The following is a 19,462-nucleotide window of genomic DNA, read 5'->3' as shown; positions in this document are numbered from 1 at the left end:
TATAATCAATGAAAATGATTTTTCACGATCATTTTCGCTTATAAGTAATCTTCATATCATCCCTAGCGGTTTCACCGCCACGGTTATAATATTGCTAATTCACGGTTGAACAGCAGTCAAACATTAGTCTATATGAACCCTGATAGCCATCCAATTGTAAAAGTTAACGTTAAGTTGAAGTCTAACTTTTATACAATCTAGGGCCGGAATTTGACTTTAACTTTTATCAAAAAGTTTTAGTAAAAGTCTTGATGTGAACTTTTATTGAAATTCACCAAAATAAATGCGAATACTCATTGGTATGGAAGATTTTAGAATTTGTCGGTAAAAAAGGAAGCAGAGTAAATATTTTTGTCGGAAGATGGCGCTGCATCAGTTTTTTTGAACCGCGAATTATAATTGAAAATGTCAACTAAAAAATGTTTAAATAATAAAAATTGTAAAGGAAACTTTTGCATTTCATTTTGTTTTTATTTTACGTAGCTTACATAAAACACTTACAAATTTATAATAATTAAAATACATATTTAATATTTTTTAATTTGTTAGACAATAAAATACTAAAAACAATGAATAAAAATAGTATACTTTTAAAAATAAAAAAAATGCTTAACACATTTGATTAAAATTATGTAGCTGGGTTTGCGATTGGTGAACTAGCATGGCCGTCTTGATGACCTTGAGCCTCGTTCCTATCACCAGTGTTTTCATCGTCACCACTAACGTCATCCCCATCTTCATTTTCATCCTCATCTGAAATCTCCTCATCCTCAGTGTTGTAATTTTTAGGATTCCACTCATTTTTAAAAAAATCTTCATCTGACATCTTTAATTTTTTTGACTTGACAGCCTTGGCATCCTTATTTTTTCTCGTCCGCTTGGAGCTTAACTTTTTTTTTTTTTCGTAAACTCTAGCATTAGCAGCGTTCAACGCTGTTATAACAGCTCCTTTGAATTCAGTGAAGGTCATGCTCGGGTACATTTGTTGCATAACGGCTAAAAAATCAAGATTATCAGGATCAGTGATAAGAATTTAAAAAAGATAAGAAGGAATTAAAACAAAAGTGACTTACTGCGTAAGTCATGAGTAATGCATTTTTTAAGTAGAGTAAGTTTTGAAGTCTTTTGACCCTTTTTTCCTTTCCAAATAACATCCGTCAATAATTCATCAGTCATTAATCTCTCGTACTGCAGAATACTCCGCATGTTAGATTTGACGTTATCATGCATATTGTAGAAAAGTAAATAATTTCTCTGTAATTAATAAATATAGAATATAGATATTAAATAAGTTCAAAATGTTCACTTCAAAAAATATTCCATCTAATACATACCATTTGCTCGCGTTGCTGAGATGTTGATTCATCATACTGTAAGATATCCGCCTGAGTTTTAAATGGGATTGTAGATGGTTTATCGAACGGAGCACCAGTAAAAAATTTCGAAGAGTTCATATTAGCTTCTAATGTGCTAAAGATAAAAATTAAGATTAGAGTCACTATAGTAGTAATAATAAAACTTGCAAATTTCAATGTAATTGTTATATTTACTCAAAACGCACTACCGCCTGGTCCAATTTTGTATTTAAGCTCCTAAAACATAAAATTGTACTTTAATTACGTCGCTTAAGTTTTAACGCATTTTAAACAATTAAGATCTTCTGTTCAATAATTACAGTATTTTATAATTTTACTCACGCAAATCTACTTTCTATCATTTGAAAATTCTCTTTTAAAAGTTTTAAAATCTCTGGACCCTCCTTTGATTGAACCATAACTTGTCCAGTTCCACTTAAAAGTTTAATATGTTGTTGGCCTGAACGTGGTGTAAGTAATTGTCCGATTGGGTGCTTCGTTTGATGAATACGGTTAGGAGTGGTTAGTTGAGATATAGGAGTCGTTGGTCTGCCAGGTGGTCCATGTTGATGCTGAATACCAGTTGACTTGGTAATGAGTACAGTCTGTTGGTGCTGATTCGTCTTCGACTTTGGTGTTGTTGGAATTTCGGATAAAGGCTGAAATCGCAGCTGCCTTTGGGCATCAACGCTACTGCCCAGAGTTTGAGAGCGTGGCGGAACATTCTATAAAAAATTTGCTTTTTTTTGTGAATACAAAATTTTCATAAGCAGCTTCTAGATAATGGAATGCTCCTGCAATTTCTGAAATATAACGTATAAATATAGAACGTATAAATTTATTGTATATAATTAATTTCTGGGGGATAAATTTTTATTTCAGAGGATGGTAATCACTGCCACACTTATTCCTGTAATTAAACAAATATGAAGTCGTAACAATGACAATTTTAATATAAATAACATCATTTTGAAAAATTAGTGCACGTAAAGTGTTATCTTAAATAAATTATATTAAAGTCTTAATATCACCAACTGCGGCTAGTCAAATTAAATGAATACTGAAAATGTATATTAAACTGATTGTAGTTTTACAAGAATTGAATTTAATATAAGCAAAGAAAAAGTTTTTTTTAGTAGTAACATGAATTTTACTCACGAAAATCCTCAGTTTCTCGAAAAACATAAAACATATAGTTTTGTACTTCTTGTATTACAGAAACTTCTAAATACTTACTTACATTAATAAGTATTAAATGCTCTTAATACTTATTTCAACAAAAAATTCAGTACATACTGCTGGTGTATAATTAAATTTTAATGTATATTAAGCTGATACAAATTTATAGGTGTTACTGATAGCTGGCAAATTCCTCCGAATGTAACCTGCTCAACAAGAATATCCGCAATCCAATAATTGGTAGTTAAATTTTTAAATGAAAAGTTGCCAGTGCCAGCATTGAACAGATGGCGATTTAATTTGCAGCTACTGAAAAACGATATTGATAATAAATAATATAGCATTTTATAAATGTATTGTATTTATTAAATACTATATTTTTATAAAATATATAATGATAATATTCAATGAATCATAAAAAATAATCAACACATATTCTCCTCTCATTCACCGTCAACTGCAGGCATATAAAACTAATAATGAAAAAATAATAATGGAAAATAAAAAATATGAAGTGTACTCACAATGCTAATTTCATTTAAAATTGCCAAAAATAAAAAATAACCAAACAAGAACATAATATTCTTTACTAGATAAAGAATATAAACGTTATTATGCAGTAAAAATAAAAATTTTAATAAAACTAACCTGTCCTTTCGATTGATCCATTGTTTAGCTTGGTTTAACCGCTGTCCAACTATTGTCTCTTTTTTAGAACCTATAGAAAATTATATAAAAAAACTAATTAGCAACACTAAAGATAATTATTTAAGAATAATTATTAAAGATAATAATTCAAGAAGAATACTCACTCTTTTCAATAATATATAATAAATAATATATAATATATAATATATAATAAATGATAATCTGCGCAGTGCAGCCAGATCGTGCGATTTTTTTACCCCCTCTTTAGCGTCGCGCGCGCCAGGCACACAAGTAAGTGATGCCTGTCTGTGAGTCGGAAAACCGAGCGGAGCCGAGGGAGTCCGAGAAAGGTGAACGAATCGAGGGGAATAAGCCTCCTGCCACACGAAACAGAGGAATAACTCACACAACAGTAGCTCCCTGTTCGTGTGAAATTCTCAGAATCCGATTTCAGCCGAACATACAGCGGGAAAAATAATACTTTAATTTTTATTAAAATAAATAAATAATGCTTTTTTGTTAAAAATATGTAGGTTTAATTTTTTTCTATATAAAAATAAATTTTTTTATCAATAAAAATTAAAATACAGAATTTTTTTCATAAAAAATCATTGTTACTTTTTTACGCTGTTATTAATAATAATTTATTATTAAGTAATAATAATAATAATAATAATAATAATAATAACTGTTATTATTTTTATAAATAATAATAACAATGGTTATTTATAATAATTATTACTAATAATTTTGGTTATTGGGAATTCCCAAACGCAGTTTTTATCTTAGTTTTCACATTTTACCGGCAAGACCTGCGATGGCTGCGCGGCGTAAGTGTAAGCTTACGTCGACAGAACTTTTGAGATCGAGTCCTCGCCCAAACAAATTTTTTTTTTTTAATATTTTTTTTTATGTTGCTACAAACAATAATAATAATAATAATAATAATAATAACTGTTATTATTTTTATAAATAATAATAACAATGGTTATTTACAATAATTATTACTAATAATTTTGGTTATTGGGAATTCCCAAACGCAGTTTTTATCTTAGTTTTCACGTTTTACCGGCAAGACCTGCGATGGCTGCGCGGCGTAAGTGTAAGCTTACGTCGACAGAACTTTTGAGATCCAGTCCTCGCCCAAACAAATTTTTTTTTTTTAATATTTTTTTTTATGTTGCTACAAACAATAATAATAATAATAATAATAATAACTGTTATTATTTTTATAAATAATAATAACAATGGTTATTTACAATAATTATTACTAATAATTTTGGTTATTGGGAATTCCCAAACGCAGTTTTTATCTTAGTTTTCACGTTTTACCGGCAAGACCTGCGATGGCTGCGCGGCGTAAGTGTAAGCTTACGTCGACAGAACTTTTGAGATCGAGTCCTCGCCCAAACAAATTTTTTTTTTTAATATTTTTTTATGTTGCTACAAACAATAATAATAATAATAATAATAATAATAATAATAATAATAATAATAATAATAATAATAATAATAATAATGATAATAACAATGGTTATTTATAATAATTATTGCTAATAATTTTGGTTACTGGGAATTCTCAAACGCAGTTTTTATCTTAGTTTTCACGTTTTACCGGCAAGACCTGCGATGGCTGCGCGGCGTAAGTGTAAGCTTACGTCGACAGAACTTTTGAGATCGAGTCCTCGCCCAAACAAATTTTTTTTTTTAATATTTTTTTTTATGTTGCTACAAACAATAATAATAATAATAATAATAATAATAATAATAATAATAATAATAATAATAATAATAATAATAATAATAATATTGAACACAGCTTTCCGCATCACCCTGGAGGTACTGTGTTATGGTATGCGTTCCCGTTATTTTACATGGCGGGCTCCCCAGTAGGCCTACACCATGACTAATTGTTTTGTTTTATTTTAAATTTACACTGTGATAAACAAAGCTCAAAGTTGACTAGAAAGAAGCAAAGCTGAAGGCTCTAGCTTCTTTGTAAGCTCAAATTATTTGTAACAATATTTCACATAGAACATTATTGACTAGAATAAAGCAGAGCTGAAGGCTCTAGATTCTTTGTAAATTTAACTTATTAATAACAATATTTTAAACAAAACATCATTGACTAGGAAGAAGCAGAGCTGAAGGCTCTAGCTTCTTTGTAAGGTTAACTTATTACTGAGAAAATTTTTTTAAACAAAAATGATTGACTAGAAAGAAGCAGAGCTGAGGGCTCTAGCTTTTTTGTTAGCTTAACTTATTTTTAAAAAATATTGCAAACAGAAGATTATTGACTAGAAAGAAGCAAAGCTGAAGGCTCAAGCTTCTTTTGTTTATATTACACATGCTATTCCTGAAAAAAAATAATTATTATCTAGGGTAAAAGTACCGTTTGTGGCCACTATACCATTTATTGTTCAAATAAACGATAGACATGAATTTATATAAATAAATTATTACAAATTCAATTTATTTTAATATAAATTTTTCAAAACTCAACAATAATATGTTTATAATACTCTAATTTCTTATAAATTAATTCAAATATTAACTGGCCAAAAACAGTGCTAAGGTGACCAAAAGCGGTACTTTTACCCTATCAGTTGAAAAGAAACCAAGCTTGGAGCATTGGTTCCTTTGTAAATATTTACATTTTTAAATTATAAATAAATAAATAAATAAACAAACTATCTATGAGAAATATTTACAACGTCGAAATCCAGAGTGGAAGAACTGCTGAGCAGCCAAAAAAAAAAGAGAACAACTTGTTAATAGTGTGATTCTTTTGCTAGCAATCATCACTACTATCATAGGGATATAAATTCAACCTTTTGGTGCGGCCTTTTCCGCTGTTGAATACAAGTTGCAAGAAGACATCAACCCAACATAATCCTTGTCGATCGACATCTCTGACGCTCGAAGGTTCCCTGAATTGGAGACAGATTTAATCACACAAAGTGAATTCAGGGTTTTGTGATTGAGGCTATTCCTTTTCTTTGTCTTAATATCAGGTATGAGAGAAAATGCCCTTTCAGCCGCAGCGTTTGAATGGGGAAGTGCTCTGACCACACTTAATAGTAAGCGCAAAGTTGGAAACTGTAAAGTCCCATCTGAATGAGTAAAGGTGCAAATTTCTATCCACATTTCGTCGAATGATAGTTTGCTCCATTGCTCCTTCAAATTCGGATCGACACAGTACAAGGAACTCCACTCTACCTGAATAAGCCTCCCTCCGGGAACTTCAAGAGTGAGACAGGTCTTTTCAACTTTCGAAAAAGATGAATTCCTGTCAGGATCAAAGAGGGCAGTTTCCTTCGCGAAAACTGTCAGATCCGAGAGAAATGGATCGTCGATCGGCAATCTGCGGCAGATTTCGAGAGAAGCGGTTACAAGAAATTGTAAACAATCGTTGCGCACCTGATTAATGATCAATTCAGGAACTCCAGACGTTTGTTGAATCAGTAAATACTCTTGACAATCGGCTCCGACATCTACTTCAAGCAAATTACGTTGATTCACAATTTCTTCAAAGTTTATGTCACGGACGTTATTGTCAAAGATTTCAGGTTTCAACAAAGGGAATTTCATGAACCTTCGGAGAAATTGAACGAGCAGCTTTTTAGAACATGGCTGTAACTCGTGGACTAGAGTATTACTCCCTTGAAAATTAGCGTTGATCTTGTTGAAAGATTCAAGCACAGATTTCAAAAAGAGTAAATACGCTTTTGTCGATGGTTTCTGCATGATTGCAAGTAAATCATCTCCATTTCCAGCTTTCTCCGAAGATTGATCAATCAAAAAAGCACTAATCGCTTGCCAATTGTTTAAAACCCTTGTAATCGCGATTTGACGAGACAGCCACCGAGTGGCAGCGAATCGAACAAGCTTGGTAGGACTTTCTTCATAGCAATCTTGAAAATCAGCAAAGAGGGCGCTGCGTTTCGGGCTATTTTTAATAAAAGATACAACATTGGTAAGAAAGTCGTGAACTTCGATTGGAATCTTAGAACATGCTTCTTTTGAGGCGAGGGCAAGAGAGTGACAAATGCATGATAACGTGAGAAGATTTGGAATTTTCTCAGTCATCAGAATTTTGAAAGAGTTACGTTTACCAACCATAACTGAAGCATTGTCACAGGCAAGACCGATGATTTGCTCTAACGAAATTCCTAATTTGGCCAACGAATCGCAAAATTGTCCAAAAATACTTTTTGCCGAACCGTCCGTCGCATCTAAATGAATTAATTCTAATAATTCAATTTTAACTAATAATGTAGTTGGGTCCACATAGCGGACCATCAACGTCATCCATTTGTCGTTCGTAATGTCAGTGGTCTCGTCTACATGAATAGAAAATTTTGTTTTTGGACATTTTTAACGATCCGTGTCGATTCATGAACACTCACTACATTTGAAATAATTCCAGTAGCTTTGGTTTTGCCCGCTGTCATCTTTTGGAGAACAGCAGGTTCTTTACCAATCGACTGAAATAATTTCAAAATTTGTGGTGCAGCTGCCAAAGGAATATTGTTTTGAGCAAGCAAGGTCGCAAATTTAATTTCCACTGCTTTAACTCGTTCATTAAACTCCAGTTCAGCTGAAGACAAAGATGAACTGGAATCAACTTGAGAACAAGCGGATGAAGAAATTCCAGGAAGCACTACATTTGGAGAAGCAGGGTTGTTGACGTTGTACACACGCAAGTTCTCCAAATGTTTCTTGGTTTTGGATTGTCTGTCAATTTCGAAACGACCGCAAGCTAAATTTTCATTACAAATAATACATAAAAATTTTTCTGAATCTGACAAACATTCCTTGACCCATGTTTTCCACTCTGGATTATCATCGAACCATTGGTGTTGAAATGTTTTTGACTTTTTGATTTCTTAGCTGAAGGCTCTGATAAATCCATGGTTTAAAATAATTAAAACAACACCAATAATACGATTTTACAAAAAAGAAAATGACACCAGCGATGACACCAGAAATAACACCAACGATGACACCAAAAATTACACTAGCAATAACACCAACGATGACACCAGTGATGACCCTAAAAATGACACCAGTGATGACGCTAAAAATAACACCAACGATGACACCAAAAATTACACCAGCAATAACACCAACGATGACACCAGCGATGACACAAAAAGAAACACCAACGATGACACCAGTGATGACCCTAAAAATTACACCAGCGATGACGCGAAAAATAACACCAAGGATGAAACCAAAAATTACACCAACGATGACGCGAAAAATAACACCAACGATGACACCAGCGATGACACTAAAAGAAACATCAACGATGACACCAGTGATGACGCTAAAAATGACACCAACGATGACACCGAAGCCGACGATGACGTCGACAACAACACCGGAAAAAAACACCGACAATTAAACCAAAAACGAAACTATAAATAAGATGATTTTATTTTATTTTAATTTATTTTATTTGTTTATTTATTTATTATTTATTTTATTTTATTTATTAAAGTAATTAATAAAAATGCCGGGAAAACGGATGAGTTGAAAAAAAAAAACACAATTACAACTCTTCCACGAAATATTGTAAATATTTTTTATATTTTATATTTAATAATATTAATAATAGAGACAAATTAAATTAAATACTTATTAAAATACCTGTAATTATCGCTGGACTGTAGCAATTAAATCCAAATAATCCAAAGGCACGTCAAATACATTACACTGCACAAACGTTAATGGCGGAATAAACGCAAACTAAGCGCGCCAATATTGACGGATAAACAAAAGTAGCGTCCTTTGTTTTACGACGGAAACGTAAACAACGTGTCTTTAAATACCCGGGCATTTAAACGACAATGACGTGACTTCGCGCGCGACGACTCAACGCTGTCAAAGGCTTGAGCGCGCGATCGTCAGACGCTTGACCTCGAGGCAATGGCAGGAGCCACTAGATTAATTATTTTATTTTAATAAAAATCACATTTTTTCATCAGTTACAATTGTAGATTTTTATTAATTAATTATTAGTAATCATAATTAGTAATAATTATCATTATTAGTAATAAATATTATAAATAACCATTGTTATTATTATTCATAAAAAAAATAACAGTTGTCATTATTATTATTTTTGTTGTTAGTAGCAACATAAAAAAAAATACTTAAAATGAAAAAAAAATTTGATTGAGCGAGGACTCGATCTCAAAGCTTCGTGGCCGTAAGCTAACACTTACGCCGCGCAGCCATCGCACGTCTTGCCAATGAAAAGTAAGAACTAAGATAAAAACTGCGTTTGAGAATTCCCAGTAACCAAAATTATTAGCAATAATTATTATAAATAACCATTGTTATTATCATTATTATTATTATTATTATTATTATTATTATTATTATTATTATTATTATTATTATTATTATTATTGTTTGTAGCAACATAAAAAAATATAAAAAAATTTGATTGGGCGAGGACTCGATCTCAAAAGTTCTGTCGACGTAAGCTTACACTTACGCCGCGCAGCCATCGCAGGTCTTGCCGGTAAAACGTGAAAACTAAGATAAAAACTGCGTTTGGGAATTCCCAATAACCAAAATTATTAGTAATAATTATTGTAAATAACCATTGTTATTATTATTTATAAAAATAATAACAGTTATTATTATTATTATTATTATTATTGTTTGTAGCAACATAAAAAAAAATATTAAAAAAAAAAAATTTGTTTGGGCGAGGACTGGAGCTCAAAGTTCTGTCGACGTAAGCTTACACTTACGCCGCGCAGCCATCGCAGGTCTTGCCGGTAAAACGTGAAAACTAAGATAAAAACTGCGTTTGGGAATTCCCAATAACCAAAATTATTAGTAATAATTATTGTAAATAACCATTGTTATTATTATTTATAAAAATAATAACAGTTATTATTATTATTATTATTATTATTATTGTTTGTAGCAACATAAAAAAAAATATTAAAAAAAAAAAATTTGTTTGGGCGAGGACTCGATCTCAAAAGTTCTGTCGACGTAAGCTTACACTTACGTCGCGCAGCCATCGCAGGTCTTGCCGGTAAAATGTGAAAACTAAGATAAAAACTGCGTTTGGGAATTCCCAATAACCAAAATTATTAGTAATAATTATTATAAATAACCATTGTTATTATTATTTATAAAAATAATAACAGTTATTATTATTATTATTATTATTATTATTATTATTATTATTACTTAATAATAAATTATTATTAATAACAGCGTAAAAAAGTAACAATGATTTTTTTATGAAAAAAAATTCTGTATTTTAATTTTTATTGATAAAAAAAATTTATTTTTTATATAGAAAAAAAATTAAACCTACATATTTTTAACAAAAAAGCATTATTTATTTATTTTAATAAAAATTAAAGTATTATTTTTCCCGCTGTATGTTCGGCTGAAATCGGATTCTGAGAATTTCACACGAACAGGGAGCTACTGTTGTGTGAGTTATTCCTCTGTTTCGTGTGGCAGGAGGCTTATTCCCCTCGATTCGTTCACCTTTCTCGGACTCCCTCGGCTCCGCTCGGTTTTCCGACTCACAGACAGGCATCACTTACTTGTGTGCCTGGCGCGCGCGACGCTAAAGAGGGGGTAAAAAAATCGCACGATCTGGCTGCACTGAATCTGCGTCGTGAGCCGGCCAGCGTCGAATAAGGGTACAGAGGGGGAATCCGGGAAATAATCGAGAGAATAAAGAATTTGTTCGTATTAGTGTATGTATATTATGTTATTATTAAATACGGACACCGCAATTGCGTTAGTGAGAGTATTAGCGAAAACGCGGGTACGCTCCTTTTTTTACTAGCTTCTATTCCAGATGCTTCCAGAATCGCATATATGTATATATATATAGCACCTTTCACTAACAAAAGTATACGTATAATGTTTAGGATTACAATATTACACAAAATGTAAAAATAATAAATCGTAGCAAACGTTAAACGAAATTATTAAAAAAATACTGTCAGTCGCTCAACTAATATATTTTATCGTTTTTAATATTATAAATAATTGAAGCAAGCCAAAAATAAATGTTTTGGTTATGTTTACTGACAGCTGAAATCTTATATCCAGGTAAATATATGAATCTGTTTATAAATAAATATGTATGAATAATAAAAATAAATTAATAAATGATATTAAAGTTAGCCGATATTCAATGATTTTTTGTTTACTTTACTAATTTAATTAAGTAAAACAATATTTTTAAAAAATTGCACTTGTAGTTTTTCAAACTTTCTGTATATGTGAAATTCTTTTAGTTTTGATTTTTCTATTAAATAAATTATAAAAATTTTAAGATGTCGGTTAATTTAGTTTTTATAATAAATAAATATTTATAATCTCATATAATCGGACCGTAATTTAAATTTTAAGTAATGATAATGAATACACCAAAAATTTTTTTAGAATTTTGAAAGTAAATTTTAATAGAAAAATTATCATATCAAAGTATATAGTATAATTTCCTTCATTAATTACAACTAACTGCCAGATGCTTTTATTGACTTGTTTAATTCATTGAATTTCTACTTTCAGGAATTTATTCATTATTTATCAATTGACTCGTTCATTCTTTGTTTAATAGTTATAAAATACGGTTCGTGAATTAAATGAGAGATAAATTAAATTAAAAAATAAAATCTTAAATTTAAATGAATCATTTTTCAGGAATAATAGCAGCATGAACAAAGTTTAAAGAATGCAGGAGCTGTCCGAATGTTCCCATTTTAATTGAAAACTGGTATTTTTAGGAGTTACTACCAAGATATTGATTGTATGTTATAAAATTAATTCCAGAAACAAATTGTAAGTATTTCGAGGCAAGAAATAAATATTATGCTAAGCACTTAACTAATAAACTAGCAATTGCACTAAAATTTTTATAATGAATGTTTTAATATCATTAGCAAAATTATAATTTCTTTTTTTTTGTTGTAGGTCAACATTTGGTTTTAAACTGCTTGAAAAATGGATTTAAATAAATTTAATCCGAATTGTCGTCCAGATTCTCGAAAGTCGTGGGACTTGCTTTCAAACGACTACAAAAGAAAGTTAAGAAAACGATACTATAATTTATTAGATTCGTCGGTAGGTTGTCATGAAAGTAGTTCTACGGACAGTGTACCATCTAAATTGCTGGCGTTAGATACAAATGTAATTGAAAATAGAATAAATCAGGAAAGCTCGAATAGAGAAGAAGAAACAAATGTTGAAAATTTAAGAAGAGAAGATTGCTTGGATAAAGGACAAGAAACAAATGTTAATAAAAATCTTATTGAAAAAGAAAACGCGTATGAAGAACAAGAAATAAATATTGTTGAAGATGTTATTGAACAAAAAAACGCGTATGAAAGAGAACAAGTAAATATGACTGACCCCATAATAGAAAAATATCCGACCATGTTACAAAACATAAGTCACGACACTTTGGAAAATCATCAGCAATCTTCACTAACATCTTTACTATTACTTAATTATCTCGATAATGAAAACGACAGTAACAAAAATATTATTAATCAACCGATACATATGTCTTCTACTTCTGACAAAGCTGATTTAACAACAGAACAAGAAAACCCTCCAAGAATTGAATCATCACTGCCACAAACCATGAAATTGCAGTTGGCCAAATGTTTTGTTGAGAATAAACTAAATCAAACGCAAATTAATGCAATATTGAAGGTTCTAAGGATTCATCCACAACTACAATTTCTACCTGAAAATTCTCGATCTTTAATGAGTACTCCACGTGATAAAGTAGCAGTTAAAGAAATGCCCCCTGGAGAATATTTACATATGGGATTAGAAAAAATGCTGCGACGGATTTTAGATCGTGTTCCATCTGAATCAATCCCGGAAAAACTGCTGATTGACTTTAGTACTGATGGTGCCGAGCTTAACAAAGAAATTGCACTATGGCTTATACAATTTAGAGTAGTAAATTTGCAATACGATAAGCCTGAACTTTTAGGTATTTATAAAGGTGACAAGAAACCTCAATCATTTACTAATTTCTTTGCTTATTTTGTCAATGAAGTTAAGGATATTTTAAAAAAAGGAGGTATAGAATATAAAAAAAGGAAAATACCAATTGAGCTAAGGTGTTTTATTGCTGACGCGCCAGCTCGTTCTTCTGTTTTAAATCATCGTGGTCACACATCGAAATTTCCTTGCTCAAAGTGCTGTGTTGAAGGATCTTATTCAGCTGGATCAAATCGGTTTCCTGGTGTCAATCATAAATCAAGAACAGATGCGGATTATAGAGTGCTGAAGGATGTAGATCATCACGAAGGAAAATCTGCTTTAGATGAGCTACCAATAGATCTTGTGCATCAAGTACCCTTTGACTACATGCACTTAGTGTGCTTAGGTGTGATGAAGAAAACAGTTGAATCAGTAGTATTTGGAAAGTGTGCACTGAAGAAACTGCCTAGTTTCAAAGTTACATTATTATCAAATCGATTAATGACTCTACAACTATACTGTCCACGTGAATTCGCCCGGATACCTCGAGAGTTGGACAAATTGTCGAACTTTAAAGCTACGGAATTCCGTCAACTGCTTCTTTACACTTTTATAGTTGTGTTTCGTGGAATAATAAGTGATGAGCAATATAATCACTTTTTGTTACTTCACTCTTCCATGCGGGTTTTATTAAATAGCTCATCTCCTAATGAAATGGTGGACTTTGCTGAAGAATCGTTAAAAAGTTATGTAATTAAGGCCCAGGAAATATACGGGTTGCGGTTTCTGACTTACAACGCTCATGGACTTGTCCATCTTCCTGCTGATTATAGATTATATGGGTCTTTAAATTCAGTTTCAGCATTTTCATATGAAAATAAAATGCCCGTTTACCGTGGTTATGTCAGAAAACCGAATCAACCGTTACAACAAATTCACAAAAGAGTCCATGAAGAGTTACAATTTCCTGTTACCCCTGAAAGCAAAAGTAAAACTTTCAAAGCTTCTGTTATTCATGATTGTGGTCCAATCCCAGCCATATTTACCTATTCATCACTTCAATATGAAAACCTACAAACTCCATCCTTCTATTTCTCTATACAAAACAATGATAATACAATAATTACCAAAGATGGTAATTGGCGTTATAAAAAATATAATTTCTTACAACAGTGACTATTATTTCGCTATACATTTTTTTGAAAAGCTTGAACCGTTTTACATGATTTCAAATCAGCCATCTAGTCAATTTGGAGTTTACCTTTGTACGTCTCTAAATGATACTCAAGCTGTTATTATTACATACAATGAAATAGCTAGTAAATGTTACCGAATGCCATTGTGGATAAATAAGCAATTTTATGATCGTCCAATAAATGACAAACAATTGAATAATGCGTATGTTTCTGTATCTTTATCTTGCAGTCTCTTAGAATGATATAAAAATTATGTGTAAATATATGTAGATATATGTTAGTTTTCAAATTTTTCTTATTGCCACAACAATAATTTAATAATTATCAAAAAATATGGTACACTTATAACAAAAAATGACATACTATATTTCTAATGTATAAAATGTAAAATTGTATTTGCAGTTATTATTGTAAGGTCAGAGATTTAAATTAATTAAAAATTTTATTGTTTTTAACATTCAAAATATACAAAAATATCTTCATAATTCATTAATAAAAATAAATAATTGGAATTATATAATGTTTCATGTTCTTTAATACAGAAATACTCAAAAACCTTTTACTAAATTATTTCGAGAAAAAGACCCAGTTATTGACACTTGTAATTTTATTGTAATTAAAAAATAAACAAATCAGCTCTAATAAATTAATAAACATAATTTTTTAATTATAAATTTTAATAAAATTGATTTTTAGAGAACATTTCAGTTTTTTAATTCGAATAAAATCGCAAGTGTCAAACAACTAGGGCAGTGTCAATAACTGGGTCTTTTACCTTACTAAGCATTTAAATTTTTTTTATTGCGCTCTAATTTTTCATTTATTTTTTTGTAAGTTGTGATTAACCATTAACTTGCAAAAAAAATTTTTAAATCATTGTTTTCTAACATGTCTTATAATCAAGTTGAAGGTCTAAATAAATACAACTTGAGGCAATATTGATTTTTCTAAAAATTTTACAGTTAAAGTTTCCGTAATTTTTTTTTTAAATCATTCCAACTTAACATTAACTTTTTTACAGATTAAAAGTTGGTTAAAACTTTGATTTAAATTGCGGTAGTAAATTAACGTTAAGTAACTATACAACTTCAACACAAATTGTATATAACTTTTACTGTACAAGTCTTTAAGTGAACTTAACGTTAACTTTGACTGAATTTTCTATACTACAAGTATTTTTATAGTAAGTGTGGCTATCACTTAAGTGATTTGACGGTCTTTATCAGGTATCATTGTGAATAATTTTGACTGTTGACTTATCGACTGAAGATCCTAGAAATACCTTTTTGTGCGAGTGAACTCACGGTGATATTACCGACATTTGATCATTAATTCACCCGCATAGAACTAGCATAAAACTAGCTCATTACGGCGATTCACCGTCTCATTATAGGAATCCGATGTAACAAAATAAGTGCATTCACCCAGAATAATCGGTATTAAGCTCGTAAAATGTTCGCGTATATGATAATATTGAAAAAAAAAAAAAAAGTTAGTGTAAAATCACATCGCCCAGACCGGGAATCGAATTCAAATCATCTGATCGAAAGTCAAGAGATTTTCGTGTAATGCTATACCAAACGTGAATTAAAAATATCTTTAAGTCACGATCTATTCTACGGATACTTGATGTTGTTTTGATAATTATTTCTATTTCATGAACTCTGAACAATAACTCATTCTCCGAATTTGTCACCCAAAATGAATGCATTAAATTTTATTAACTATATAAGAAATCTTTCTTTAATTTAATGAGTCCATGTCAAATTTAAGATTTCATGAAAAAAAAAAAATTTTGAAATTATACAAAAATTTATGAAAAGTGTTTTTTTGGATAATGTCAAAAATTGTAGTGACTGAATCTTTTTTCAAATTTTTTTTTGTTGACTATTTATTTGTATTTTGTTTACCTTATATATTATTTTATGGAATTTTTTTATAATTACAAATCAAACTTATATTCACTCAGCCGTTTATAAAATTTCTACTTTACCGTCATATCTTCTTTACCGCCATTTGATCTCAAATTCACCCACAGATACCGTGGATTCACCGACAAAATACTCTTTATTCACCGAATTTTTACCAGTCATTCACTGTTGTACTTATGTTTGAAGACAATCAAAGGATCGGGAAGTCATGGCTATCGAATAAAAAAAAAATGGAGAAAATTTTGTACAATGCTTACTCTATGAACCATGCAATCACCGTTAGAATAATTCACAACTTGACTTATTTTTCTCCGTCGAACGACGGTTGTTCGACCATCACTAGACTTTTTTTCATCGTTAAAGTGAATTTACGGTGAATTCACCGTCGTTTGACCGTAGTTTGATCGTCACCACGAATTCGTTGTGACGGATATGACATTGCAAGCAAAACAAATTCAATCATGGAAATATTTATTAACTGTTACTAAATATTTGTTGACTATTCAGGGGTTACATGGGTTTTGTCGGATAAAAAAAGGCTTATTTTCAATATTTTTTTTTCTATGTAAAAAATTAATTATTTAATTCAAACTTTTTTCTGTCTTATAGATACATATTTAAAGAATAATTTCTGAAATGTTCAAAAAAAAAAAAATCAAAACTCCTCCATTGCGACGTCATTTCCGGTGACTCCTCGGTAAAAAAGGTGCGTCCGCGTTGTCAGCATAACTGCTGACAAAATTATCTAAAATGAAAAAACAAAAATAAGTGTTTTAGTTGAGATCATAAACTCGTGCTTCAACGAAGGAAAGAAAAGAGTAGTAAAAATTGGAATTTTGGCAGACATTTTTCCAAAAAAATTAAAATTTCGGTCAAATTTGCTTGACATTTTGTTTTTTTTATATAGTTGTAATTAAAAAAAAATCCTTTGTCCAAGCATGAGTAAATTGTATCTCGAATACCTGTGTAAAATTTCATCAAGATCGGTTAAGCAGTTTTCGAGAACATTTGAAAACCGACTTTGAAAACACGGTTCCGAGAAAAACACGTTTAAAGTTTTGAGTAACAATAAAAGTAGAAAAAAAAGATGTTTTTTGTAACTTACAGTGAATCGTCGATTCCTGGGCCATAAAGTAAAGATCCTGAAGCAGTTGCAATGTCCAGGGCATCATTTTGCTCCTGTCGATGACGGATTCTGGCTTCGCGAGTCTCGCTCGCAGATTTGTTTTTTGGCTGCGCACACACGATTTTCATCTAAAACTCGGGCATATTCGTGAGAGTTGTAACGGGTATTTTTCCGGTTTCCCAAAAGGAGTGAATTTTAATCGTTGTTGATTTGGATAACACTTCCTCAAGTCTCTACATTCCCTAGCTCGAATGAAATCTCGCCGGAGTCCAGGATCTTGTTAGGGATAGCTTATTACTTATAAATGAGATTTGAGCCTGATTATGTTTGGTACTCTATTTATTTAAAACAACAAGCAACAAATATCGAAATTTAACTTATAAAATTTACAACCTTTATATCAAACATTACTATATCGTACATAACCCACACACACCGTTTTGTTTTCCCGTTTTTCAGTGCCATCTGGTGGTCAAACTCTTTCTACTACCTTTACGCAGTAGTATTCCTATTTTACCGATGGTTGCACGACCCTACCTGCCCTTAATCCAGTCTGGGTGCTTGGAAAGCAACCCTTCCCGGCCCTACTTACCCCTAGTCCAGTCTAGGTGCTTGGAAAACAACCCTTCCCGGCCCTACTTACCCCTAGTCCAGTCTAGGTGCTTGGAAAGCAACCCTTCCCGGCCCTACTTACCCCTAGTCCAGTCTGGGTGCTTGGAAAGCAACCCTTCCCGGTGGCCAAATTTTCCCCAATGGACAAGTCAGCACTTACCTGGTTCCTGGTCGGAGACAAGGTACGAGTTCCTTGATAACTTCCTAGTGAATGGTCTTCTACTGGGAAGGTTATAACCACTGGGAAACTTGGTTACTTTTCCCGTCACTCAAAATCGCTTTTGGCATTTCCCAGACCTTTCTCCAAGAGTGAAAGATCTGGGAAAATTATCGCCATCTATCGCTCTTCGCCAAACTTCAGATTTTCCAATTATTTAAATCTGATCAAATATTAAATTCACTCATCAATTCCAACAGATTACAATAAATTTCATACCAAATTAATTCCATAAAAAAGTCGTTCGGGACTTAGAAAAAAAAAAAAAAACATTTGCTAAATAATAATTTTCACCAAAATAATTTCCCAATGAAAGTAATCAATTGAATAATTATTCAGATATTTTGAATCTGTTCGAGAATTCAATTAATTCTTTCTTTCAGGTAAATAAATTTTTGTTCTTTAAAAGAACAAAAATTATCGCCACGCAGTTTTGCTTATATTAGTTCGTCGGTTTTTACTGCAAACGAACGAGCGGCGAAATTCTTCGCCATCTCTCGCCGCGGTGGCGTACTCAACCATTCGCGCGCATTTTCAAATAAATCTCAGTCAAGTATTTAAAACTAAATAAACTTTTTCATTAGATAAAGAAATGTAATTGAACAATTATATAAAAAAAACATCTTTAGTATATTAAATATACTCCGATATTAATAATGACCAGAACGATAATAATAGTAATAATAATGATAGTAATAATAGTGATAATAGTGATAATAATAATAGTAATAATAACGATAATAACAATAGTAATAATAACGATGATAACAATAGTAATAATAACGATAATAACAATAGTAATAATAACGATAATAACAATAGTAATAATAAATTCTGTTGCTCTGCCGTCTCGCTCGCACTCACTTTTTACCATCACAGAGTTTCGGCCTAATTTTAAATCCATACCGTGCATAATCAATAATAAAGTTGATGTTCCTTCATTAAAGATACAAGCAGCGACCAATGCCACAATATTAACAATCTTTGAACCAGCAGGAAATATTTTTGAGAAACCACGTTTCTTCCAGGTACCGTCACCGGAAACACACATCTGTCGTATCTTGTGAATCGTTTTCAATATTTGTAAACTGTTTTTCTTCTCCAGCAGCAGATGTAAATAGAGTCTGAGTAACTGTCTCAATACACTCATGTATTTTATCAATATAAAAATCGTATGTCGAAAAGTTTAGCAGTTAAAA

At 31.2% G+C, this 19,462-nt stretch overlaps 3 protein-coding genes across 7 annotated transcripts in view; 2 read left to right on the top strand and 1 right to left on the bottom strand.

Annotated features, from left to right (window-relative positions):
- Syn (synapsin) overlaps positions 1–19,462 on the top strand; it is a 295,521-nt gene that overhangs the window by 130,933 nt on the left and 145,126 nt on the right. The gene's annotated exons all lie outside the window — the stretch shown is intronic.
- On the bottom strand, positions 451–3,218 carry LOC141535171 (uncharacterized). The gene is made up of 6 exons (XM_074254999.1): positions 3,183–3,218; positions 1,698–2,080; positions 1,551–1,592; positions 1,335–1,470; positions 1,074–1,254; positions 451–996 (listed from the first exon to the last, which is right to left on the bottom strand). The coding sequence occupies exons 1-6, from the start codon at positions 3,201–3,203 to the stop codon at positions 629–631; spliced, it is 1,131 nt and encodes a 376-aa protein (XP_074111100.1). The 5' UTR covers positions 3,204–3,218; the 3' UTR covers positions 451–628.
- Positions 11,112–14,848, top strand: LOC141535168 (uncharacterized). Its single transcript, XM_074254992.1, has 3 exons — positions 11,112–11,288; positions 11,886–12,023; positions 12,156–14,848. Exon 3 carries the CDS (start codon positions 12,186–12,188, stop codon positions 14,355–14,357), a length of 2,172 nt encoding a protein of 723 aa, XP_074111093.1. The 5' UTR covers positions 11,112–11,288; positions 11,886–12,023; positions 12,156–12,185; the 3' UTR covers positions 14,358–14,848.

This window comes from Cotesia typhae, unplaced genomic scaffold, assembly GCF_013202065.1.
Source record: "Cotesia typhae breed Kobodo isofemale line unplaced genomic scaffold, CoteBio_Ctyphae scaffold_13, whole genome shotgun sequence".
Classification (NCBI taxonomy): Eukaryota; Metazoa; Arthropoda; class Insecta; order Hymenoptera; family Braconidae; genus Cotesia; species Cotesia typhae.
The sequence above is the reverse complement of the archived record's forward strand: the minus strand, read 5'-3'. Positions and strand labels throughout refer to the sequence as shown.